The 27,885-nt window shown below is 42.2% G+C and overlaps 1 protein-coding gene across 1 annotated transcript; it reads left to right on the top strand.

The window, feature by feature from the left end:
* Window positions 1-193: 193 nt before the first annotated feature.
* ptpn9a (protein tyrosine phosphatase non-receptor type 9a) lies at window positions 194-27,572 on the top strand. Its single transcript, XM_026175224.1, has 13 exons — window positions 194-808; window positions 11,851-11,994; window positions 15,935-16,024; window positions 17,232-17,356; window positions 17,840-17,945; window positions 18,628-18,738; window positions 20,563-20,879; window positions 21,379-21,466; window positions 21,728-21,797; window positions 23,734-23,812; window positions 23,907-24,057; window positions 24,285-24,492; window positions 25,457-27,572. The coding sequence occupies exons 1-13, from the start codon at window positions 713-715 to the stop codon at window positions 25,645-25,647; spliced, it is 1,776 nt and encodes a 591-aa protein (XP_026031009.1). The 5' UTR covers window positions 194-712; the 3' UTR covers window positions 25,648-27,572.
* Window positions 27,573-27,885: the final 313 nt, after the last annotated feature.

The following is a 27,885-nucleotide window of genomic DNA, read 5'->3' as shown; positions in this document are numbered from 1 at the left end:
AGGAAACATATTATAATAATGCATATCACTGAACGCACTTTTCACGTGTTCTTTTTCAAGCAAAGCATCCTTTTATGTTTAACCGATGCTAAGAGTGACGTTTTTTCCCCTGTTAGTTTTCTATTTTTATGAATGAAGGCGGAGGTCAGTGTGCTTTCGTCATGTTCTCGACTTATCCACTAGGGGGGGGGGCGCAGCAATACGCAGAGAGAAAAGCCTGCTGTCTCTCGCGGTGCTCAGGGTCGTGCGCGTGTCACCGTCTCACAGCATAAAGGCGAGGTTCACAGCTTCAAAACTTGCGATACATGGCTTGGAGGAGGCAGCGGGCAGCCGCAGTCCGACGTGTGCTGAACACGGTCTGAACCCGAGCTGAATGAAGCGAGTCCTCGTCTAGGCTGTTCCGAGCGCCGTGCTTTTCCCCCCTCCTTCCCTTTTCCATTTCTAATTTCCTTCTCGGTGAAATCTGACACATCAGCGGCTCGCTCGAGTTTGTAGACTGGTAGATTTATGCTAATTGGCCCGCGTGCTTCGCGATCGCAGGCGGTATCAGAAGCAAACACACTCGGCTGAAAACTGTGGCGTTTTTAAATGCCTTCAAGTTTGTGAGCGAGAGGGACAACCCCCCCTCCCCCTCCTCTTCCACCTCCTCCTCCAAACCCCGTTTTTTCACACGAGGGACAGACACACCGACATCACCGCCATCCTCTGCTGTATGAAACGGATCAGTGTCGGGAAGGAAACAAAAAAAGAAGTGGTCAAAGATTTGACGGGAATCATGGCAGCTACTTTATCAGCGGAGGAAGAGCAGGTAGGCCCTGAGAGTCCGTGTCTTTTACACTTCTTCGTTTCTGGGTTATGTTGGCTAACAATAAATAAATAAATAAAAATCTTTCAGTCTCGAGACTCTACCTGGAGGCTTTTTTGCCCTGTGTACTGCGAGTGCGCAAATGGTGGCTGTGCTCCGAAACGGTCCTGAATGCCGAGCGGAAATATTGTATCGATTTCTGGCGCATTACTGCTCTCTTTGCATCACTGTCAGCGGCTGAGCTGATGGGCTGCAGCACAGGCCGAGCTTGTCTTTATCGCCCCCCTAGAAAATGGAAGGGAAGGGGGGCATGTTTGTTTCGTGTGTCGTAGTTAAACACGGTGTATTGACGGGAAACTGCTTGGCCGCGAGAGTCGGAAACGCTGGCCGGTCTTTGACAAAATGTACACAGTAGAAACTTGGCTCAGCGTAAAGAGTCATGCCGTGCCATCCGAGCACATTTTAACGCACATATCGCCGCACTTTCCAAGTTAAGGATGGAGGAAGTGCGTTTCTCTCAAATATTTCAGTACTTTGTTGTTTGCTTTAAGTAAAAATAGCCGTGCAAACTCTGTCCCCACACTTTTAAACACCAGCTTTAAGTTATCATATCGTTTTCGACATTATTGGCCTGTTTTTCTACTTCGAGGCTTGGAAGTAGTGAGAAGTGGGAGAATTCTGAGAAAACTATTCCAAGAACAGGAATTGGCCTATTGGCTCATTCTAGGCTTCAAGAACTCTGAGCCCGAAGAACGGAGCGTTTATTCTAGGAATGATGAGACTCTTGATTATTGGAGCAGAAGGATTTTCTTGATAAGTCCCTTAGATGATGGACAGATAAGCAGCCAGCCTTTGTTTTTGTTTGTTTGCGATAATGTCTGAACAGGTCCTCAAGTGTAAAGATTTACTTGTTTGCTCTTTTTTGACTTGTGATTTTTGAGTTGAATATTCCTGCGATTTCAAGTATTTAATCATATGAGGATGGAAATCTTTTACAGACCTAGCTATAAAACAGAGTGTAGTAGTAGAGTTATGCATGAATGGTAGAGGTGGGCAGATCGAAATATCGATGGTATCGATGCCGATGCTGGTATCGGTATCTTACATAGGCGAGTTCAGACTCTTTTTAGGGGTGCTCAAGTGTCCCTCAATTTCATCACACCACCCCTAAAGAAAACTGCCCAGTGTTCTTGGTGTTATGATGATTCAGTCTCTCACAGAGGAGTTGCTTCTTCAGCAGTGTGGTTTGTCATTAATACTCTAGATAAGACTTGAGTTGCTGCACCAGAAAGAATATGCAGGGGTAATTTCATGACACAAATCAGTGATTAGCTTAGCTAATGTAGCCTAAATCACCAGAGATTATTTGCTAATTTTAGCTTTTCAAGCCACTAGTCTGCTGGCAACTAGTGATATACCAGCAAAGGAGCTGATGTACTTTATCTGCGCACTTTTTAGTTTGTTAAAGATTTCTATTCCGGTTCTGCGCTTCATTGTTTGTCTGCAGTACAGCTCCTGATCCAGGTGAGAGCAAGTCGAAAGGAAGTTTACGTCCAGTAGCAGCCTGTAGTCAGTCTGAATATTGTTATAAATGAGGAGCAGTTTATGCCTTTCATTGGTTTGTAAGTTCTGCTTCGCTGTTACAGTTGAACTTTTGGGTAACAGCACAAAGTCGGAGAGAACAGAAGTGAGCACAATGAAGACGGCAGAGAGAGGAAAACAAACGGGCAAGAGTGAACCTGTAGTCAAGGTCAACAAAATTATAAAGGAAGTGTTGCTTCCGTTTTGCCCATATTCTTTGATAATGATTTTTTTTTTCTCACTCAGTGTCTAGGTGGGTTCTCTCCAGGTACTCTGGCTTCCTCCCACACTGTAAACACATGCAGTCAGTGGGGTTATGTTAAGTGGTGATTCTTAACTGCTCATAGGTCTGAATGGTTGTCTGTCTGTGTTAGTCATGTGACCGTCTCGCAACCTGTCCAAAGTGTAGCCCACCTCTCGCCCTATGGCAGTTGGGATAGACTCCAGCCTCCCCACAACCCTAATAAGTATAAGTGAAAGAGAATGGATGGATAATTTTACATGCTTAAATGCATGTAAAATTATCCATCCATTCTCTTTGTGTGCATACTTTATATTGTAAGGTAGCCCCTACAACAGTCATGACTCCCTATGAGCAAGCCCTTTGGTAACAGTGGGAAGGAAGAAACCTCGAGCAGAACCAGGCTCTGAGAAGGGAGGCTATCTGCCGCGACCAGCTGGGGTGAGGGGAGGAAGATGGGACAAAATACATGCTGTGGAAGGGAGCCAGAGATTAATAACAGTAATGATTCAATGCAGAGAGGTTTATTAACACACGGTGTGGGAGAAAGGTGACTGAAGAAGAAATACTCAATGCATCATGGGAATCCCCCAGCAGCCTACACCTATTGCAGCATAACAAAGGGAGGATTCAGGGTCACATGATCCAGTCCTGACTATATGCTCTAGCTTGCAGAATGGATTTTCCACTTTCTGTATTGAAAAATGTTGCTTTAAGTGCTTGAGGATTTGGTTGACTTCCTCTATGTGGTTAAGAGACTGAACCAGTGTCGTGCATGTTTCTTCTTTCTCCTCGCAAACTGTTATTTAACTTATTTTGAAACGTTTGCTCAACATGAGTGAGCCTCTGACTCAGATTTGATAACTAAAGTGTTTGTGATGTGCTATTCGGTATTGGCTGTTTTCAGGAAAAATAGCATGTGTGCAAAAATGTAAATAGAAATGTAATTGAAAATAGCACCGAGATGAATGATCAGATAAACTGAGACTGGGGCCACGAAAGACTGTAAAGTCTGTGTACTGTGGGGGGAGGAAGGGAGGTTTCTGGCAGAACATCTCAGAAATAATTAGGTTAGTTTGTAATATGATTGGGTATAAAAAGAACATCCCTGTGAGGCTTTTCAGTCAGAAGATGGGAAGAGGCTCAGCGCTCTGCAAAAGACCGCATGGGCAACAGTTTAACTAGGATGTTTCTCAAAGTAAAAGTTTAGGCTTCTCATTATCTGTAGTACATGGTATCATTAACAGATTCAGAGAATCCAGAGAAATCCCTGCACACGAGGCCAAAAACCAATATTTATCGGCCCTGATTTTTCTTTTTTGGGCCCTGGGGCGGCTCTGCATTTAAAATCAAATGCTCTTCTGAGTTTTAAAAAAAATAAAATATATCTGCGTGGGCTATGGGAGACGTACCAAAAACTGCATTTACAAATGTGAGTTAAAACACAATGTGAGAGATCCAGAAATGCTATCAGCTTCTCAGGATCCCAGCTCATAAAAGATGGACTGAAGTCAAAGTGGAAAAACTGTGGTGGATGAATGAAAACTTGGAATTTTGATTTGGAAGTCATGGATGCTGCAATGCTGCTATCTGGATAATTTGTCAACATACAGCCTGCAATGATCACTGACATTGGTAACTTGGAGATCAGTGAAGGCGACATGAATGTTATAAACAGGTTTTTAAGCATTTACTGCCACACAGGTTTTCCCTTCTTTCTGGGACGGCTTTGTTTACTCAAGAACTGTAATGTCATTCACATTCTGCACATATTGTAGCAGTACGGTTGAGTAGTAAGACCAGCTGCTAAGGTGGCCTGCCTGCAGTCCAGATAGGTCATGCATCATGAAATGCAAAGACCCAAAACTGCCTTTGTGTTTTTTCTCAATTACATACAGAGTAGAGCAGGGCGATATGACCAAAAATATTTATCACGATATACATTTGAAAATTTACGATAACGATATAACTGACGATATAATTGACACTAGACAAAATACTTTACAACTCCACAACTTTATTAGTGCAACAAACCCATCAATGTATTTTCACTTAAACAAGCAGCCGTTTTTTATGTGCATTAGTTATATAAAAACGTAACAGTGCAAATGCAAATTCCTTGCTGACAGTTTAACCAAAAGGCATTTCCAGTGGAAACTGGCCGACATATCCTCAGCATAACCATGTATAATATCCACAAAACTTAAAAATAGCTTATACACACAATACGGTAATATTATGTTGAAGCACAGTACATATGACTCCGCGAGGCGCCTGGCTACAATAGCCGTAATGCTCCGACAATCCATCAAGCGGTGCGGGTTCGTAGCTTAGCAAAGTCGTATTGAAACATTTGACAGATTTTCATTTCGAGGTCAGTAAACACAACCAGAATTCATACATAAGGCACACGGGATTATAAGGGGCACTGTCGATTTTCAGAAAAATCAAAGGATTGATTTTAAGTGTGCCGTATTTTCCAAACAACACGGTAATAACGACGGCCTGCTAGCATGCTCTACCAAAAATAGTGCTTTGTTGTGTATCTGACGGATGAAAGCCAGACCAGTTCCACACCACTGAAGTTGCAGCATTTTTACAAACCAGTTCTGGTTCATCCGTTTCATTCAACGATCCACTTTCGCTCTTCTCATTCTGTGTCGCCGCCATGTGCGTATGTAAACATAGGGCTGCGCATTCGCGTTTTACCCATATTCTATCGCGATATTTCATTTTCTTATCGTTGCCCAAAATTACACCGGTATTACCGTGAACGGTATGATATAGCCCAGCCCTAATACAGAGTTTATATGATTTGCAAACAAATGCATTCCACATTTTATTAGTTGTGCTTCTTTTGTTTTGTTTTTTTTGGGGGGGGGGTGTTAAATGTAAAGTTAGCATAACCATCTGTTCTCAGAAATCAGTGTTTGATCCTCTATGGGTTGTCGTACAGTTTCTGGTATTTTTTCCACCTCATTGATGTCACTGATGATACTCGAGATAGTAGAGGACGTTTCTCAATATAATTCAGTTTAAAAAATAATAATAATAATAATAAAAGCACCACAGACTGCTGCCTCTAAAAATAAATTCAAGTTGAATCAACAGCAGTCTAACTCATTCATGAAGGTAGGGGTTTATGTATGGCTGTCGTATTAGATTATGTAAGATTTCATCAGCTTCTGGTTTAGACATAACCAGTTGAAGTTATCTCGCTGTTAAGCTTACCCAATTATTTCGAAATCCAGCGTCAGCAGAGCAGTGCAGTTACTGTGGTGGAATAACTATGACTTTGCAGAAGCTCGATTTCTCATATATACTACTTCTCGGTGCCAGTCATGCTCGTGCTTTCTCTTTCCACCGAGTCCTCATCATCTGGCCAGCAGAAAGCTCCTTATCTGCCTGCTCCATTTCCTGTGTGAGCCAGGGCCCCTGCTAGGGTACCGGACGCCCTCATTACATCTGCAGCCGTGTGTGTGTGTGTGTTCTCTTGGGAGTATACACTGGTGTAGTGGTACTTCATTCTAAAGGCAGCTGTTAAAAGTATTTCCACTAGACTCTGGGTGGGGGGACTTTATGAGTTACAGAGTGTGTGTGTTGAGTAGAGTCTACTCCCCGGAAGCAGCAGAGTGAGGGAAAGTGGGAATAGGGAGATAGTGACGTTATTGACTTCCTGTTTTGGTATTGACTCGTGCCAAATGGGACTCAGTGAAGTGAATCGAAGGCGCTTGGCAACAGCAGTCCTACATTTGTAAATAGATTAGCATGGCATCTGTAATCAAATAAATGCTGGAAAAACCATGTGACGGGCAGCTATGAATCCCGGGCGGGCGGGGGGGGGAATGATGAAGAAATGCATCAGCCTTCTTCCTAAGATCAAAGTGTAAGCATGACACTGCAGACACCCCTGCAGCACTGTTTTCAGTAATCCTTCCATAAAATATAAGCTGACACACTGATACAGTCACCACGAATCCTTCTCGGATTATAAATACAGTGGACTGATTATTGATGTCAGTACTGAGACATTCAGGACCAGTTCTTATAACCAAGCATTGTGGTACATGTGAAAATTCCAGTTTGCACATTAATCAGGTGCTTCATTATGTACCATTCAACTGCTGGTTAATGAGAGTTTCTAATCAGCCATATAGCAGCAACTCGGTGCATTTTAGGCATGAAGAACTGATCAATAAGAACCTGTTGCAGTTCAAAGTGAGCATCAGGATGCGGAAGAGAAGTTGGGGGGGATACAGAGACTGGTATGAAAAAATTAAGCTGATGGGAAGGCGACAGTGACTCAATATCCACTTGTTACAACAAGAGGTGTGCAGAAGAGCATCTCCGAAGCCACAACATATTGAACGTTGGAGCAGATGGCCTACAGTGGCAGGGGACCACGTGGGTGTCACAACTGTCAGTTAAGAAAGGGGAAATTGAGGCTAATTGGACAACAGAAGAAATTTGAGGTGAGGGTGAGTTGGCTTGTCTGATAACCACTTGTTACATCCATGGTGTGCAGAACAGCATCTCTGAACCCACAACATGTTAAACTTTGAAGTAGATGATACTTGTTCACCAAAATCAGAAAATAAAAAAAAATTGGAAAAATTTTGCATAAAGAATATGAAAAAATGGAGCCATCTCCCTTGTATTATCGTTTCAGGCTGGTTGTATAATAGTGTGAGGGATATTTTCCTGACACACTTAGGTCTCCTAATGGCAACTGAGCATCCTTTAGACACCTGAAGTTACTTAGATTTTGTTGCTGACCATGTCCATCCCCGTCTCCTGATGGCTGCTTTCAGCAGGATAACAGAGCATGTCACAAAACTTGGATCTTGAATGTGAGACTGAACTCAGGTGACCTCCACAATCACCAGATCTCAATCCAATAGAGCACCTTCACATAATGGTCGTGCAGTCGACAAATCTGCAGCAACTTTCTGATGCCATTATATCAATATGGAGCAAATATTATTGTTTACTGTAAGCTTATTTGAAGTAAACATGCACAGAAAGAATTGACTTGTTTTACTTATAACATGTTGGGCCTCAGACCCTCATCAGGCAAAGTTTATGCAAACAGTGCTTTGTTTTTCTGTCCAGTTAAGAGTTTTTGATCCTGGTTTACTAAATACAGTTTTTCTACTGATGACTGGACAGAACAAAACCTTTGCACATGGATCTTAACTCAGACACAAGGAAGATGTGACTGGGATGTTTTATTCACAAAAATGAATAGAAAGTAATCACGATAACTGATTGGCAACATTGTTGCTCAAAATAGTCACCCTGGAGTTACCTTGACATAAAAAGTATAGCAGTATTGGATGGTAATTGCAGCTTACCACGACGTTGTTCCTTGGAGACAAATTGCAAGATTATTTAGTCATTATTGATGAACTACTTTTTCAACATGCATGCTCGTAGCATGGTGGGCAGTTGTGGCAGGAGCCTTAGTCTTAGAAGAACGTGGGTTGAAGCAGCATAGAATAAAGGTTGTCAATGAATGTAGGGGAATGTACTATAATAATAGTCGTGTAGCATGACATTTGGATCACACAGAAAATAGGAGTGTAGAGGATAATGTGTGTTAATCAACTTTCAGTTGTCAAAGTGGAAATGCTGACTAAATGAATGCATTGCCAGTATGCTGCTATCAGTAATGATTTCCACAATGCAAAGTGCAGCATTATAAAGGTGTGAAAGTGATATCATGGTTCATTAGTTTCTTGAATCTGTTAACTCCTGACTGCTGCTGATTATAGCCCCTTTCTCCCTATAGCAGACATCTTCCTGTAGCAGTGACCCCTTTAGGGTGGGGTGTTGTAACATGTTTGTACAACTGGATCTTTGCTTTTAGCGCTAATAATCAATCACAACTTCATCAGTTAACTCCCAACACAGGAGGTCGCAACCACAGCAAATCTGATCAATTAGTTATTGTCTGTCATCGTCCGCCACAACCAGCGAACAACACTCACAACAAAAACAGGATTATGTAACGTCAGGCCAGAAAATGTTTCTCTCTGCAGTCAGGATGACTTGTGACTAGATACAAACTCATTCTGTGCTCACAGAAATCCCTCTGGCTATGGCAGGACACATAAGCTCGAATCAAGTGGTGTTGTTTTTTTTTTGTTTTGTTTTGTTTTGTTTTAAGTAATTGAACTTCAAGGAAAAAAGAAAATCTCCAGTTATTTCAAAAGTGGGGCAAGTCAGCCAAATATTTATGCATCCTCCAGGAATTGAATAAGTCACTCCTCTGCAGTGAGTCTTCCACAGCAATCCGGTGTGCTATCATGAAAACAAACTGGTTCATCCTCACATTCCACTCTTGGCAGATATGGCCCCAGTGTAGAAAAGCCAAACAAGACTGGCTTCTACTGGAACACAGGGTCACCACCTGGAGTTGGCAGGCTGTCCTTAAAAGGCTATGAGCAGCTGTCAGACCGCTGAAGTTTTTGGAAACCTGAGTGTACCTGAAGGTAACCTGACAGGAAGCGGTCTTTGGCCAACAAAAGAGCGCAAACGCTTAACGTTGCAGCAACAACAAAGAGCACAAGGCCCATATTAAATACCTGTTGTGCTTTTAGATTTGTAGACTAGAATTTTGTAATATTAGGAAATAGCTGTACTCGGAGCCAAAGCAAAGGAAACATCCCACGTTGAATGTCATGAAATGTGCTGGAGAGGTGGCGGCCAGAGGAAGAAGCCAATAAATGTTATGAATCTGGATCATTTTCTTTAAAGTTGCGAGTTGCGTCAAATGCGTTTGCTTTGACTGAGGACTTCGCTTGTCAAGCCCACTTGCGGATCGCATGTATGTTAGATTTTTATTTTTATTTTTTTCTTGTTATCGCTGAGTAGATTTATCACAGTTTTCCCTGCAAATATTTCCAATATATTTTAATGGAGGTATATCTAACAAAACAAACTAGTCCGAAGTCCACTGCTTGTGTATCGCACAGATCTGCAAAGGGCGCTGGGTAAACTGGACCTAGCTCCGTGGTCCAAAACAGGACCTTATTGGTTTCGCTTGTTTCTGGTTGTTGGACCAATAATGGACAGATTTCTTTTGTTTGTTTGTTTGTTTTCCATCTCTCTAAACCCTGTTGTTTGGAATCTGGCATACTGGATTCACAAGAGAAATCTGCAGACACGGTTGTCACTTTTCCGTGGCAGGAATTCCAGGCAGGCATGTGGCGGGGCAAACATTTAGAGGAATGGACCCTTAATGGCCCCTTTTTGTTTGCATGTCTGTGTAGGACACATTAATGAGTTTGCAGTAATTTTGTGTCGGCAGCTTTTCCCCAGCTGCTCAGAAGAAAGTACCATGAAGTACATACATTCAGAAGTATCGCAGCAGGTGTATCTTAATGGCTCATTCCAGGATTTTTATTTTCCTTGCTCTTCTCTGTTGGCCATTCCCACATTTTATGACACATTGTATCTTCTCTACAGTGAAAACCTCATAACTCATTATACCCTCCCCCGCTTCCCTTCCACATTTTTTTCCCATGAGAATCGGATGTCAACAGGCCTCAGCCCTGTCAGGTGCAATCATCCCTCATCCCTTGCATGCTAAGGCCTCTTGAACAGAGCAAAAGCTGCAGGCCCTTCTGCTTTTGAAAGCACTAGCTCTGCCGAGGGGAGACAGTGGCATCCTGTCTTCAGGCTCGGCGCTCATCAGGGATCGTTCTGTATTCCTGAAGAGCTGCGGATTCCCTGAACTTGACTTCCTGTCTCCCGAGCGTGCCCCACTGCTGCCGTGCCTGAGCAGAAAAGCGGAACCCTGTGTTTTCTGAAAGCGTGAGCTTTCATTGCCTCCTCCTGTCGTCTTTTTGAAGGATTCACTTGGTGCTGACTCGCTAACGCAGAGATTGGAAGGGGAGGGGGGGGCTGAGGGAGTGTATATAATAAGAGGGGAGAGGCAGGAAGCCCCTGAATGACTGCAGGCTAAATGCAGAAGTTACTTCCAAGATGAGCTGAAGGCCTCGAAGTTAAACACATTTTTCTAAATTACAAGTGCAGCATGAAGCCAGCAAGACATTAAAGGTATCACAATGCTGAAAGCACACTTTTTAAAAGGGAGAGAACTTTGTTACTTAAGGAAGTTATAAAAACATATTTATAGGCATCACATGTGACGATCCCACAGAGGAGTGCCGTGAGTTTGCAGTTCCCTGCAGCTGTGCAGAGCTTTATGGAGTTGGCGCATGCAGCGTTCGTGTTTTGGCTCATTTTCATCACTCATGGTGTCATTTTTGGCTGCAGCAGTTTTCAGCTGGCTGTACCTGCTCAGCACCATGTGGCACATAGACAAAGTTAACAAAAGGCTAGTGAAAATATGGAGTGTTTGGGAGCTAAAGAGCCAGATGTTTCCCTTACTGTTAGCAGAGACCACAAAAGGGGAGCAAATATTGGGCATTAATGCCAGATAACCCCCAGTAATCATAACATCAGTTGCTGTTTTCACGCTTCTTGCCATTCTGTTTCGGTCCATTAGAGATTCTTTCCTGTAGTTGCAGCCAGATTTCCTAAGAAACCAATTATCATCTTCACCTCAGATGCAGAGTTTGATGGCCAATTAATCATCTTCTCTTGAAAGAATAATGCTGACACGCAGTTCCATTTCTTGGAACAAGGCACACACACCTTTCAGTTCGAGCAAGCTCAGGACACACGACTTTACCCGTGTTGTGTGGGCTTTTTTGTTTTGTTTTTTTATAAAAAAAAAAAAAAAGCTGGTGCTCCACAGCTAGACAAGTAATTTCACTGCCAAGTACTATTAAAAGTCTGTGCAGCCTTGTCATTAAAGCAGCTTCATGTCATAAACACCAGTTTGCAGGATTCGGTTATCTTCCCCAGCTCATGCTTCAGGCTGCGAGTTTTATTTCGAGCAACAAATGTCTCCCCGTAATGTACACGTGTCCATTTGCATGTGTCACTCCACTTTTGTGTTCATTTTGGTGTAAATGTTTACTTCATCTTCTTTCTGCTTGTTGCTACATTCTTTACTTCATTCTCAAGGATATACAGCAGCATATCCCCCACTGCAGCAGGCCATAACATTGCATCAAATAATCTCTGGGGCCGTAGATAGCACTTCCTTTGAGGATGTATCAAGTTCAAACCCCCAGTTTCACTTCCTTCCTGCTTGACCCTCAGATTTTGGGACAGCAGAGTTTTCTGACAACATCTGTGTGTGTTTCAGGCTACCAGGCAGTTTCTGGAGGAAATCAACAAGTGGACCAGTCAGCATGGAGTGTCTCCGCTGTCCAGGGAATTGGCCGTCAAGTTCCTCATGGCTCGCAAGTTTGACGTCCTCCGAGCCATCGAGCTGTTCCACAGTTACAGGGTAAGGGCATCAGTCATTATCAGCCCTTTCCTCTGTCCTCCCTCTGCTGCTGTGGATTCATCCCCTTCAGTTGAAGGAGTCTACTGTAATTTCAGCCTACAGCTAAGTTTACAAGTCCCCATTAAATCTGAGGATACACTGAATATGAAGCTGGAAGTTTTGGAGGGTTTTTTGTTTGTTTTTTAGTACATAGTATTTAAACAGGTCCTACATACAGTTCAGTATCAACAGTGCTACGGTTGTGTAAAACATACCTGCCATGTATGTTTAAGCTTGTTAAACGGGTGCATTGATACAAGGCTGTTCTTGGCTTTGTCCTGGCAAGGTTTTGATTTCATTTACATAACCGAACAATGTTATCTTTCATTTCACCTGGGTTTGCTGTGTCACACACACGGGAGTGGCTAGAGCTCGAAACACTTATACTGAATGTTATCTATTGCGTTTAAGTGGGTTTTTTTTTTTCTTTTCCCATTTTTCTCTCCCTCCCAGCAATATTAAAAACCAAAACAAACAAAAAAAACTTCCCCAGATCTCACCTGAAATTTTATAAATAAATTTCAGATTCAGTTTTTTTTCAGGTTTAGAACAAAATAGTTTTCAATCTAAGAGAAACTGAAAACGCCGGGCAAACTAAACACAATTTAAGTGGTTGGCAAGTTTTAATTCGCACTTTGACTACTCCAAAATCTCAAAGTGTGGGTATATTTAAAAAAAAAAAAATAAAGAAAAATCCTGAAACTAATTTATCCCACATTTGAAGGGGGGGCACACATCCTTATGGTACAATGGTGAGATCAGCTAAAGGCAGAGATTGGATTAGTGTTGTCACTGTGGGCTGTGCAGATGGGTGCTGTTTTTATAAGGCCGCTCCTCTGCTTTGCTTAAGGTCACAAGCAGGTGAAAGAACACCTTAGTGACAATGATGTGATATGTGACGCTGCGCCTCCGTCAGCCAGGGTCAAACTGCACCCAAACAAGCCCCCTGCGTTAGGTTAGGTTTAGCTCCTTTAAAGGAGGGAAAAAAATTGAAGCCCTGACTCATCTCAAGCTTATAGCAGTTGTTTTGGTGAAAATATGGTTTCCAGTTAATAGCTGCTCTAAATTTAGATTTCTAACTGAGAGCAGCAGACTGTTATGAATCTGTAACATGTTGCTTCTGACGTATAACTACAGTTTACTGACTTGTTCCAAAGAAAATGTACACTTAGTGCTATATTCTGTGTTTCTGTGTAGTTTTTATAAAATCTGCTGCAGTTGACAACAAGCGTCCCTCTTGGTTGACGAGTGTGGGGTGTCTTCACTGTGCCCAGAAATGGCAGCACAAGGCCCTTTTTCATTGAGCATATTTCCTCAGAGGCTGTTGCCAAGCAAGAGATGGCCTGAGCAGATGCATCACAAACCTCGGGGCCTGACACACACACCAACTCGCGCACTTATTTTATTTTTTAATTTTACATCGGGGGATATTTCAAGAAGCGGTATTCAGGCTTTTCAAGCTTTCCAGAAAGCTTGTTGCGAATCAAAATAGGGGCTGGTTTGGTCAGCTGAGGTTATGAAGTCTGTCTAAAGGAGGAACATGAAGTTTCACATGTTGGGCGTGCATGCTAAACCATGTTAACACAAAAATAGTGCTGGATGTAACTACTTTGTGTTAGAGGTCAAGTGAACTAGATGGCACGTGACTTTTTTTCAGTTTACTTTGTGGGGGTGGGGTGGGGGTGATCTTGTCTTTTGTATTTTGGAGCCTTTTTGAAGCATAACAGGCAAATGACAGCTATTCATGTCAAATAGACATGGCTGATCTTCTCTTTTTTTGCTTCCTGTTTGCTTGTTGTGCTCTTAGCCACCTCCCTGGGGAGAAATGCAGTGAAAAAAGTTTAAAAACATACTGTATATCTGTAGCATGCTGGCTGTATAATCTTCTTGTGCGGGGATATCGAGAGATCACCAAAGAGTCAAAATGAAAAAAGGATTAGGTGAATCTGAGGACTCACCTGACACTACGTGTCACAGAAAGGACATCTGGTGAAATGACTATCAAGTCAGAAACTGATAAAGGTGAAACTTTCAGGGCATCAGGTCCTACTGCAGGTTTTGTTTTTTGGGGGGTTTACCCTCTAAATGTCAATACTGCTCAAAATATGAACATGCAGAATGGCATTTATCAAATCGACAAACAAAAAGTTGCCAGGCAAGTTTCACACAAATTCTACCTTCTTAATGATTGTACTTGTGGCACCGTCCTTTTCTTGTAAAGTCATTTCAGTCATCAAGGTAGCATTCACCAGTGAGTAGCTGGCTCGCTCATGACCGCCTTCGGTGTGACTTTAAGAAGGATTAGTCTCCCCTACCACGCTGCAGCTCATTTAACACAGCTTAATGCTGCGTCAGCACCAGGACGAGGCTGGGGACAAGTCATTCGTTAGGAGAATGGGGGAAGGGAGGGGGCTTGGAGGGAAAGTTTCCAGTGCGCTGTTTGTTTGGAGGGTTAGGGAAATGAGAGGTCGGCTTTAAGTGTTGCCATAAAATGAAGAATCGAACCTGGTTTAGTGCCGCGAAAGTGGCAAATGATAAACCTCAAGGATCAATTTGCCACTTGTTCATTTCCTATTGTACAATGAGATGCTACTGTGAGGTTTTAAAATGCACAAAAACATGTTTTTCCCTGTGATGATGTTAAATAATAAACAGGAAATGCATTGCAGTATGCAGGGGGTTATTAGTCGGGGTTTAATTATGGGGACACGACAAATTTTCTGAAGTCTTTTTGCTGTCAGGGTTACTATCTATAAACTTTAATAGTTGTGGGTCATAGAAAATGTAGCATCTTGCAAATATCCAGTTTTAAAAAACAAATCGCCTCGCAGATCACCCCCTGTGTTTACGGTCTGAGGCCACAGATTGTTATATGACAGAGTGCAAAATTGGTACGATATTCTCTTAAAGACATCGTAGCGCCATATCACCCCGATAGAGCACTTCATTCTCACCCTGCAGGTTTACTTGTGGTCCCTGGAATATTTAAAAGTAGACTGGGATGCAGAGCCTGCAGATTTCAGACCCATTTGGGGAAGAGACTCTCTCTACTTTTAAGATTAGGCTTTAAAACGTTCCCTTTTGATAAATTATATAGTTGGAGCTGGATCAAGTCGTGGCAGATGGCCGCCCCTCCCTGAGTCTGTCTCTGTTGGAGGTTTCTTCTGTTAAAAGGGAGTTTTTCCTTCCCACTGTTGCCAAGTGCTTGCTCATAGGGGTTTGTCTGATTGTTGGGATTTTCTCTGTATAATTAAAGTGTTTACCTTAAAGTATAAAGACCATGAAGCAACTGTTGTTGTTGGTGCTATATAAATAATTATAAATAAATAAATCTTCAATCATCTTTAGAGTGGCAAGTAAGCACTTCAGGAAAGCTGTACGGTTTAACCAAGAATGCTTTTTGTGGAAAGGGAGTGTTCTAATATGTAACTCTACAGTTTCCTTCTGACGTATTTCATGGAGTAATGGCAGTCTAGTGAAGTCTGAATCTGTACATCCGTTACCATTAAGACCCGAGTGCTTACAGTCTTAAAAGGAATAAAAGGGTTGCAGAGAAATCGTGAGCTGCAGCAGTTCCCGTCAATCTGTAGAAAAGCTTCATTTAAAACTAAAGGAGGCGTTTTAATTTGGCCAATTTCAACAGCGGGAACTCAAAGTATCTCTAGTTTAATATTGTTCACAAAAAGTCTGTAAGATCAACTATAATTGAAAAGACACGCCTAAGCTGAAGTTTAAGACTTTCCACAGAAAGTGGAAGGGGGGGCTAGCAGAGAGGAATCCTCCCGGCAGGAAAGCCAGGCAGGTGATTCACTATTGTTCAGAAAGGAATTCACCTCAAAGTGACGGCCTGTTAGAGCTGCCCCACAGCTTGCCTTCACCTGCTGTGATCTGTTTTCTTCAGGAAACGCGTCTTAAAGAAGGAATTGTCAGACTTCAGCCTCAGGAGGAGCCTCTGCGGTCCGAGCTGCTCAGTGGAAAGTTCACTGTGTTGGTAAGTGCGTTCCTGAAATATCCTCCACATTTTTAGATTCATTCAAGGTGTAATGTGTAACGTGCCCACGTGGAAATGTTGTGTATTAATATTGTGCGTGTATATGTTTAGTCAATTTCTACAACGTACCTCATCCCAGTGATTCCAGTGACGTTTGTGTGTCTTTTCATCCGGCTTCTAATGCTGCTGCGTTAATAACAATGACTTTACTTCATTCCTTAGATTGAATGTTCAAAAACTAAGCCCTCATCCTGATGTGCTTTTTGGGGTGCAGGCTATTTGTTGACGTTCCAAGTGTGTTTCCTGGCCTTTTGTCAGCCAAATTGTGACCGTTAAAGATGCCGACTTCCACCGCACACACATGCAATCACACGCGCACACACACATTCCCATTTTCCCGCATTTCCCTTTTTTCCTTCCCCGCTGACGTGCCACAGCGGCATTGATGCTACACATCCTCTCGCCTGACGTCGGAGTTCTCCAGCCTCGGCAGCGGGCTTCACATCCTGTCTGGTGTATTTTTAGCCCTCGTGCCAGAGAATACAGGCTTATTTACTTACAAAGGAGCTTTTTCCAGAGGATCTCTGGTCACCAGCTCCACTCGAGTGAAGAGCCTCGGTTCCCCGGGCACCCCCATTCTCAGCACAGTTCAGCTTTGGCTCAGAAAATGCATTCTGTCTTTACCCCAGGAAGAAAATGAAGAGATCCAAGACCCGCGGCATCAGTAATGACAACAATTGTTCATTCTGTTGAACTGTTGACAGCCCTTTCTCTGAGCTGGCAACCAGCCAGCATGTGAACCAAAGTGCCCCCCTGTGGTCATTTTTCTTTTTCCATTCTTTCTTTTTGCACTTCTGTTTGGGTGTTGTTGTCACACTTAGCTCTAGTAAACTCCTTCGGAAACCACACAGTTTCTAAGAATGGCATCATAATTCATGCATTTGAGACACTTGAATGCTAGATATAAAGATATTCAGAATAAGGCTGGTATTTCTATGTGTGTGTGTCCATCTTGCTTATTTTCTGCCGCCTTGCTCATAACTCCACAATAAACAATACAGAATGAACCCAGTACTAATAAACAATCCCCAATTCAGTACAGGGTGGGGGTGGGGGGGGGGGCAGCAGTTGCCTGGAAAATTGTGACAAACTGCTTTTGCTCTGCTGAATGATAACCTGCCAGTATTGTGTGCTTGTGTATTTTCAGAGTGTACGAGACCCTTCAGGGGCCTCCATCGCCTTGTACACAGCCAAACTGCATCACCCCAACAAGACAGGCAACCATGTGGTGCTTCAGGCCCTCTTCTACCTCCTGGATCGGGCTGTGGAAAGGTGAGGAACATGGATTTCAGTGAATGAAGCTGCAACAAAACGGTCACATTTTGTTTTTAATTTTTGGTGAGAGTGTCGGGTAAAGTACTGGGTATTTGTTTTTCCTTGAAATACTGCATAGTGTGGCATTGTAGCCTTTAAACGTCTTACTTAAACACATCACTCGCTTTATTTCAGTGAAAGTTTCTTTTCTTTGAAGGAATCCTATGACTCAAATTTTGTACATGAAAAGACAGTCTTACTGGAACTTGTTTAAGTCTTCCCCAAAATGACGTTTATCTGCCGTGTGGGGAATAAGTTCCACTTGACAGCACGGGTAGTAGTTAACTCATTCACTGCCAGCCATTGGCAGTGAATGAGTTAAACCCATTGACTCATGCACTGCAATTGACGGCTATAGACGTCAATGGCAGTGAATGAGTTAAATGACCTAATGAAGATATCAAAAACCGGATTATTTTCCTTTTTGTTTTTGTGTCACAGCTTCGAGACTCAGAGGAATGGCTTAGTGTTCATCTATGACATGGCAGGCTCCAACTACACAAACTTTGAGCTGGACCTCAGCAAGAAGATTCTCAACTTGCTCAAGGTTTGGGATTTCAGTGCAGTATAGTGAATAGGTGCTGTAAACATCAAAAATGAGATGCACATGCTCGGATTATTCACAGGACCAGATGTAAACAGTACTTTCATTGATCTAAAGGAGCTGAAAGTCTTCATTCCTTTCCAGGGCTAGAGTAATGGCTAACTGCACATTTATTTCCATCTTAGAAAGTAGTAATCTGATTTATTTATGGATGTTTTGTCTTCCAGGATTTAAGTAACTGTCCAAAAAGGCAAATGAGTGGCTCACTGTGTGAGTTGATAGCCTTTAAAGTATTACTTAATCCATATGCAGTGGCAGTGGTACTTATTTTTGCAATTGCCTGCATTTAAGTGAGTTACACTTTAAACATGTAGCAGTATGTCCGCTGGAGTCAATAACACGGACTATTATGTGGTCACATCAGCAGCAGCGGGATGTATTCTGTGCCCACATATTGATCTCTGTGGAGCAGCTGTTGTCCTCAGTCACATACAGTACACATACTGTGTACTTAATACCGAGTGCCAAGTTTATCTTATGCATCTATCTCCTGTGTTTACACTCTAAACACAGGAGAGGTTGCCCCTTAATTTACAATATATTAATAAATATAATCATGAAGTTTAAAATGTGAGTTCTAAACAAAGAATTTGGTTTACTGTAATTTACCATCTTTGTCCACCAGGGGGCATTCCCTGCCAGGCTGAAGAAGGTGCTGATCGTAGGTGCCCCGGTGTGGTTTCGAGTGCCCTACAATCTGCTCAGCCTGCTTCTCAAGGAGAAACTGAGGGAGAGGGTAAATGTTTTGACTACTTCTCAAAGTAGCTCTTCAGCTTCATTTTTATGATAATTTATTAAGTAAGGGAAGGCAAAAGCTTCATTTTTTTGGTTGTTTTTTTATTTTTGTTGTTTTTTTGTTTCTTTTTTTTCCCCTCAAATGGCAGGCAGTGAGTGATTCGGTGTACCAACTGTGCTCTGTGATTATGAGATTCTTTAACTGCTTATCCTCCTGCCTCACACATGCTTTAGATGTTGAATCACTGGAGTCAGGATACCTCCTACATTATTACCAGTCATTATTTTATTAGCATGGATTTCTTAAGAGCCACTGTGCACGGGATGTATTTATTTTTATGCTAAGAGTAGGAGAAAAACGGATATTTAGGATAAAGCAGGCTTAAAACAAATGGTGTATCCTGTTGCTTTTTTTAATTGGTTCCATATCATGAAGTCAATTTTACATATGCAGGTAGGGGTGGGTTTTAATAATCGATTCATCGATTAAAATCGATTCTGGCTTGGATAACGTGATATAGATTCATTAAAATCCTGAATCGTTTTTTTTATATAAATGTATTTTGCCCAAAATGCCAGAATCTCTGGTGAAACATCACAAAATTTTGACAACCACCAAACATTTAAAACAGTAAATGAGAGCAGGTACACGGCTTCGGCACAAAGACGTAAACACACTGCGCGGACCCGCGGATCAGAATCGGTGAGATGTCTCCTTTCTCACCTGACGGCACGGACACGGTCGGGGCTGAAAGCCGACAGCTCGCTGATTCTGTTTCGTCAGTCCGTGCTTTGTGTTCACGCCCTTTTTGCACTGATTCTAAAGCTGTTAGTTTGATCTCTGTCCAAACAATATTGACCGAACCAGCAGCAAAAGAAGATCGTCATGGACTCCCTCTGACTCTTGCTGTTTTGCTTCCACCACAATAAAATCACACTTCATGCACAGCTCTCTCTCTCTTTCTCAGTGTACTTCAAGAACAGTTTCCCGTCTATCCCCGAAATCTGTTTTTTGCATTATTCACTTGTTTGTTACGCACAAGACAACCGTTATTTACAGCGCTGTCGGCCGATGTTTTTGTTTGGGTTTTTTTTTCCCCTTTTACTTACTTCCGAAAAGAGAACCTAATTTCTGCCGTTCAATAGGCTTCTGAACAAATTAAAACTTTTTAAAATTATACAAAATGCAAAACGCTCAGCTGTGTCTCTAATAAAACCGCTGTAACTTCAGAGGTAATGTTCATAAGTTGATTAATGGTTTTCTTTCGTTTTTGATGTACTGCAGAATATTTTAATAAAATCCCAGGCCAGGAAAATCACCTTCATGTTTTTTCTGTGTTTTATCTTCAGCTACTTTGACACAAAGGCATCTGCTGTGACGCTCACACCTTTGATAAAGTCTTGCGAGTGTCAGCTTCCTTTTTTTAAATACAAAAATATGTAAATGTACTGATCTGAATTATAATATTTCTGACTGTCTGAGGCAAAATTTCCCAGATTCAAATCGAATTGAATCGAATCGATTCAGGACCTTGTGAATCGGAATCGAATCGATTCTAGAAATCGGTGACGATACCCAGCCCTATACGCAGGTTCCTAACTGAGTGAGATGACACAAGTATTTGCATGCCAGCTGTAGAAAGACTGCAGCATTTTCACATTTATGTAAAGTGCACAAAAGAGAGATCCAGTTATTGTAGTCTGCCTTCAAGATATGGTAGTGCTAACAGGTTAAACTCACGGGCAGAGTGCCTTTGACCTTTTATGCCGTTTTCTTTGCGGGTAAAAACAAATCCATCTCAGTCTATGTCTCTCCTAACTCCAGGTTCAGATGGTAAAAATGGCCGAGCTGCGCCAGCACCTCCCCAGAGACTGTCTGCCTCAGCACCTTGGTGGCCTGCTACCTCTGGACGCGTACAGCTGGAACCAGCAGCTACTGGCGGGCCAGAATGGCAGAATAGACCCTGTGGATGAATTGGTGGGCATCCCCTTTGAAGATGCCTCCATTCACGTCCCCGGACCAGAGTCCATGCGCCCGCAGGAGCTGCTGACGCACCTCGGCAGGCTACAGCGCTCGGGCATCCATCAGGAGTACGAGGAGCTACGCAAAGAAGCACCACCCGGAACCTTCCACTGTGCACAGTGAGTTTAGAGCAGCAGGCGCACATTCAGTGCTCACTTTAAAATCTGATTCTGTCTGGCTGAGCAGAGCTGCCAGAAAGATTAGTTTATTAATACCTGTAATCTTTTTATGCTGTAGGTGCAGCGTGCATTCTGGGAAGGACAAAAATTAGTAGCATTGTAATGTAATCTATTCCACAGCATGTCCTTTAACCCCGACTTCAATAGATGACCTTTCTAATATTTTCAGAATGTTTTGTTTTGTTCCTTATTGGCATTTATAAAGTGGAATGTATAGCTGTGCTTGGTGACTGCATCTTTTTCCTCATTTTGCATACTTAGCCTCTAGTTTTCTATAAATTCTTCAAGTCTTCTATAAATTATAGACCTCACTTCAATGTCACATGTAACTAAGTAGCACATGACCAGAAAAGCAAAACTTTAGTTCAGTGTGTGTCGACTGTTATTGTAATTGTAAACCGCATTGGGCGGCAGCATTAAACTTTTGTTTTGTCTACAGAGCAGCCTACAATCAGGAGAAGAATCGCTACGGCGACGTGTTGTGCCTTGATCAGACGAGAGTTCGTTTGAAACCCAGAAAGAATGAGGTAAATGCTGTTTTAAAAAATGTGCATTTCATTTGATCAGTTCCATACGTGGTCACTCTTAGCTGTCAAGCTTAAAACTTCTAACTGGCTACTGCACTCCCAGTACTCAGCGGGACACCTACCAACTAGCTTATAAAGCAAACGTGTAACCAAACTGTTGGATTTTCTCCTCTAAAGTCTCTAATGCTCCGACAATTGAACTGACATGATGTGTTTGGCATTCTGTTGACCTTTTGTGACTGAGTTTTGTTGCTCTCACAGAGATCAGACTACATCAATGCGAGTTTCATGGACGGCTACAAACAGAAGAATGCCTACATTGGTACTCAAGGTACGACAAGTTAATTTATTTAAAAGGACTGTTTTGCAGTGTTATGCCACTGGCATAACACTGCAGTCCTGTTAATGAGCTAAACTGATATCATCAGTAATGTTAAGTGGACCCTACAGCCAAATAAGTGTGTGACTACAAAGGAACCTTTTTAAATGAGGACATTTGGTCATCAGTCTAAGTGGGCACTGTTACTACCACTGCTGTGTCATAAATGGCAATAAATGTAACTGAAGCATATAGGTGGACAGTGGCAGTAAGCTGAGGTGGACAGTTTGTTGCCCAATAAAATAAATATTATAATAACAGAAGTTAATACTTTCAAAGGTGTATTTCTAATTACTCTACAGTAAGTTACTGCAGATTTCTGATTAATTGAACTCTTCTGGAGTAAGGTTTTATATAAACACAAGTACAAGGAGAAAAATGTTACTAGGAGGTATGTACACTGCTCAAAGCATTGTCAGTGTCTCTGCTGGTAACATGAGGTGATACCTGAACCCTACAGAGGTTGCACAGGTAGTCCAGCTCCTCCAGGATTCCACATCAATGTGTGCCATTGCCAGAAGGTTTGTGTCCCCCAGCACAGTCTCAATAGCACGGAGATGATTCCAGGAGACGGCTAGATACTCTAGGAGAGCTGGACAGGGCTGAAGAAGGCCTTTAACCCATCAGAACTGGTATCTGCCCCTTGGTGATTAAAAAATGACCTCACGTAGGCCACTGGTGTGAACATGTCTGACCAAACAATCAGAAACAGACATCATGAGGGCGCTATAAGAGCCTGACAGGTGCATAGCACCGTTGAACCCGATTGGCATTTACCACAGAATACCAGAATTGGCAGGTCCATCACACTCCATGCTTTTTACAGATCAAGGCATGTTCACCCTGAACACATGTGACAAACATGAAAGGGTGTGGAGAATGGGAGAATGTTGTGCTGCCTGTAATATCGTTCACCGTGACTGGTTTGGTGGTGAGTACCTGATGTCATCAGGCATGCATAGAATCACATGGAGGCCATACAAACTACTGAGTACTCTTGAGCTGCTGTATCAACACTGTATCACTTTTTTCGTTTGGGGTTTTTTGTTTTCTTTTTTTCTCTCCAGGGTTTCTTAGAATTCAGCCCTCTGTAGATTATCATTTCCAGCCAATGATGTAGCACCCTTTCATTCCTAACACAGTACAGAGTTGTTGTTTTTTTTCCCACATTAAGATCTCATGTGTTTTCAGTGTGTTCCTCCTTTCTTAATTTCTTTTTAACACTATAGTTCAGGTAGAATTGTATTTGAACAGCTGGGAGTGAGAATAATCACTCATGCACTGATACGACCAGTTTCTGATGGTTTTGCAACATGTACCAAAACGCGCTCAACACCCAACCTTGCACAAAACTTTACTTGCAGTGCAACATTTCTTCTCTCACTACAGGAATCCCTAGGCTTCCAGGAACATTTGTAAGATCAGTGGGAAGAACAGTAACACTAATGACCGTGCACCTGAAAACCTCTGTAGTATTTTACTTAAGCTTGTGTCCATAAATACGCCGTCACCTCTGAGAATGCTGGGAAAACCTTTGCTCACTTCTGGGACTAACAGTTGCTGACTGTATGAAGACCAGTTCTTGTATAAATGCCCAAAGTTAATCTGTTTATTTTCAGAAATGATCATGTCATCCTGATTTCTGAAGACATTTCACTGCTGTAATTCAATGATTCAGAAACGACTGCTAAGACCATCAAAATTATTTGGCAGTCTTACACAATGAGCTGAATGTTTGTCTTTATTGTGGGTTAATGTATCTCATTAAGGAGCTACTCCATGCAGTTAAATGAGTATGACTCATTACGCTGGGATCAGATTTTAATTTTATTTATTTTTACTCACTGTAATTTTGATTGTCTTCGACTTTGGTGTTTGTATTGTGCAGGACCACTAGACAGGACCTACGGTGATTTCTGGAGGATGGTTTGGGAACAAAATGTCCTTGTTATTGTCATGACAACCAGGTAATGGAGTTGATGAACTAAAAGTATCTGTTTTGATTTTTAGAAGTTGAATCTGTGTTAATTTTGTCAAATACGTCCTGACCCTCTGTCGCAGGACCGACGAAGGCAGTCGGAGAAAGTGTGGGCAGTACTGGCCTCTGGAGGAAGGTGGACAGGAGGTCTATGGCCACATAGCAGTAGTGAACCAGAGGGTGGACCGCCACAGCCACTACAACCACACCACTCTTGAACTGCACAACACTGAGGTGAGAAAAAACATTTTGCTTAATGTTGCAGCCAAAAAATATCTGGCATTGCCTGAAAAGCACCAGTAACAGAGTGGGATTGATATCCTCATCATATTCTTTGCGTTCCCTAAAATGTTCAAAGTACTCCACTCCCTGGTTCAGTTGAACAAGCAGAATGCATTTTCTGTCGTACATATTTTCTATCATAAAGCGTATAACCTGTAAAATTTTATTTGTGTATTCAGACATGTGAACAGAGACAAGTGAGTCATTTCCAGTACCTCAGCTGGCCCGACTATGGCGTCCCCACCTCAGCAGTGACTCTGATTGACTTCCTGGGAGCTGTGAAGAGACAACAGAGAAAAATGGTCAAGGCTCTGGGATCTCAGTGGACAGGCCACCCGCTGGGACCGCCAATGGTGGTCCACTGTAGTGCAGGGATTGGGAGAACAGGTGAGATGCAGGGATAAAAACCTTCTTCTAGGGCTTCGGGCCGTTTTATACCCACCGTGCAGTGCCTCACAAACTGCACCCAACAGCAAAGTTGTCTGCTGTCGCTGCAGCTGGGATGAACACAAGTGTTGTTCCTGTCAGTTTTTACCACTATTTTAATGATCTAGTCATCCAGAAGCTCACGTTCACAGATTATACAGAGCTAGATGGAGCAACAAATCTTGCATCTTTTCATTTGAAAAGATGCAAGATTGCTTTAGTGGTGAGAATACTGTAGCAGGTACCTGCATCTTCATGGCTTGCATGAATAGATGCATGTAAAGTGACCAACACGATGGGTGTGCTTGTGCTTTAAGGCCTCAGTCACACAGTCTTAGCAACCCATCACCAACCACAGGTTGCGCAAACAAAATCTATATTCCCTGAGTGGTTGGAGACTGGTTGCTGGCTGTTAGTATGTGAACTAGCCACACAGCGAGTACTGCACCAAAAATTCTCCTTACTTTGGTAACTAGCAGATTGTTGCGGTTGGCCCTGATTTGACTACCTGTCTGCAGACCCTCATACAGAGAGGGTTTGTCTCCAAAATAAGTCATGCCTTTTGAAAGGTGTTGACTCCAATGCTAAACCACAACTTTTACTCTGATGGGAAACCTTCTGTTTCTAGTTTGCGTTGCATGGCTTCAAAATTTCTTACCACTGAGCAAGCAGTTGCAAAGTATTTTCAGAGAAGTTTGCATGATGATGCAGACTGTGAGTCGCTGCAGCAATCTGCTAGCAGCCAAAAGAATCGCAAGGAGGTTTTTTTGGTACAGCAACATCCTGCAAAGAGTAACCTGAATATTCTGTTTTCCTGAATGAGTATGTTTATCAGACTGTATGAGAATAAGGCTTTTAACCAACATGATAGCGTTTCATTGTCTGTAATCTTAAAGTGTTGCCACTAACCCGCTGTTGTTGGCAGGTACCTTCTGTGCCCTGGACATCTGTCTGTCCCAGCTACAGGACGTAGGCTCACTTAACGTGTGCCAGACAGTGCACCGCATGAGAACACAGAGGGCCTTCAGCATTCAAACCCCAGACCAGTACTACTTCTGCTACAATGCCATTTTGGAACACGCCCAAAGACAGGGCCTCATCCCAGCCAATCAGTGAGCTTCAGCCATGACCTTCCAAACCAGTCCATGAGCCCTGTGATTCCTGCAGTCAAGTCTGTTAGCTCCAAGCCATGTTTTGTGATCAGTTAGCCCAGGAACTGTAACTTCCTCACAGATGCTGTCCTTACAAAAGATAAAAATAAAAACTAGGCCATAGCTTTTTGGCAGACCAAGACTGTGATGATAAAAGGCTTGATTGTTGACATAGTGTTTTTAATGATGACGTTTCTGGCAATGTGACGTTTTTGTTTATTTGCTGAACATGTCTCCAAAAATGCACGTCATTGTGGAGAAACTGCTCAGCGCAGCACAGTGGTGTTACATGCGTGAGATCAGGTCCAAGATCTTTTTTTTTTTTTTTTTTTTTTTTTTTCCCAAAAGTAGTTTATCCCATTGAACCTTTTAACATGGACACACAGTCCAAAAAACTGCTCTTTCATTTTCCTTAACTGCTGCTGTAGTGTTTCATAAGTGTTTCTTTGCCATAATAAATGCCACCTCGGATGAGACGGAACTGTGGCTGCCATCTTGTTTCATGTGTTCTTGGACAAATTGTTCTCAGTGCGGTTGGGAAAAATTGGGGTAAAATTGCTTGAACCATTACCATGGCTGTTCACTTTGGAAGCGTGTCTATGTTGAGTAACGGTGTGTCGTGATAAATGTTTGAGCTTTGGGAGAGTCAGATTGGGATATTTTTCCACCACTGTCCTTTCTCACGTGTAGACCTGAGGGGGGGGTGCTTATACCACTGGAACTGCGGTTTAGGCATGCAGAGCGTGCTTTAGGCAGATGCAGCGGGAAAACTGATTATGCTTTTTCACTGACTTTCTAATTGGGAGCCAGCAGGCTGAAGACCGACTAATGACCGATTTGGCTGCAGACGTCGTAGGTGAAAACGGCAATGGATGGTACGAACTACTTTTGCATAGTCTCAGGAGTGTCATACCAAACACAAAGTGAAACCACAGTCAGGATAGAAGCAGTTTCATTCCATCAATGTATTCTCCTCCAGCCCAAATAAGTAAAGCACATCCAAAATGAATCCTCTCAAATCCCAAATGGCATCATTCATTTCAGTCCATGATCGTGCCTTTTTTTTTTTTTTTTTTTTTCTTCTTGTTTTCCCCCCTTGATATTTAGCAGAAGGACCCTTTCTGCTAAATATGGAGTCATGGCAGCTTCGCTTATAGTGAGATGGGCCATTGAGCTTTCGTTATTGTGGGAATGTATTCCTAAGCCCCCCACATGCATCCTCACACACTTGCTTAGAGCAGCCCATGCTGCAGTTACTATGCCATTTAAGCATGCATCTGTACATCAGTTAAGACCTCATGAGTAGTGCAATACTTTTTTCTTTTTAAAAAACAAAAAAACAAAAACATGTCTTAGCACTTTGAAATAACTATTCCCAACATGCTCTGAGATTGGTCATTATGGCAACGGGATTGGAGGAGGAAAAACGTAATTATTTTGCTCTACACGTGATGCTGGGATAACTTGATTGTTATTGTAAATTTAGTGATGATTAAATATAAACAATTTACTGTAAAATGAATACAAATCTGCATAGTGCTTTACTGGGACAAACCGAGCTGATTTTTACTGGGAAAACCAGACAGCGAGGGTAGAATAGTTGAACCAAGCACAAATCTGTGCCTACACCTTATGAAGTCCTTCTGGGCCATGTGAGCATCAGAAACTTAAATATAATTTTCATTATTATTGTTGCTTTCAGTTCTCCAGACTGGATGTAATCTGTGCTTTCATTTGGTCCCAGTATCTTGCCATTATTATTATTATTATTATTATTATTATTATTATTATTGAGTACATGTACAAAAACTTGTGTTTATGCGTTGGGGCCAGGGAAGGGGGGGAGGGTGTTCTTTGCTACAGAATTCATATTGAATTTGCTTGTAGTGAAGTTTGTTTTGTTTTTTTCTGTCTACCATCCTTGTGTGTACTTTTTTTTTTTTTTTTTTTGTAGACTTTTCCTTTAAATGATGAACACAAATGTGCGCTATTTTATTTTTCTATTATTCAACAGCTGTTTTCATACGATTAGCTAGGATTATACAATTATCTACATTAATTTTATATTTGTTCTGTTATAACCTGTTTATCATTCGTATGACTAGTGATTAAAGTTATACTGTATTAAATAAAATTAAAAAAAACCTATGCCAACCTGTGTCTTTGTACAGGCGGTGTGTTTCTTGGGTTTCAAAGCGGCACT

The sequence above is a fragment of the Astatotilapia calliptera genome, chromosome 7 (genome assembly GCF_900246225.1).
Source record: "Astatotilapia calliptera chromosome 7, fAstCal1.2, whole genome shotgun sequence".
NCBI lineage: Eukaryota > Metazoa > Chordata > Actinopteri > Cichliformes > Cichlidae > Astatotilapia > Astatotilapia calliptera.
Note: the sequence above shows the minus strand (reverse complement) of the source record. Positions and strands in the feature narration are given on the sequence as shown.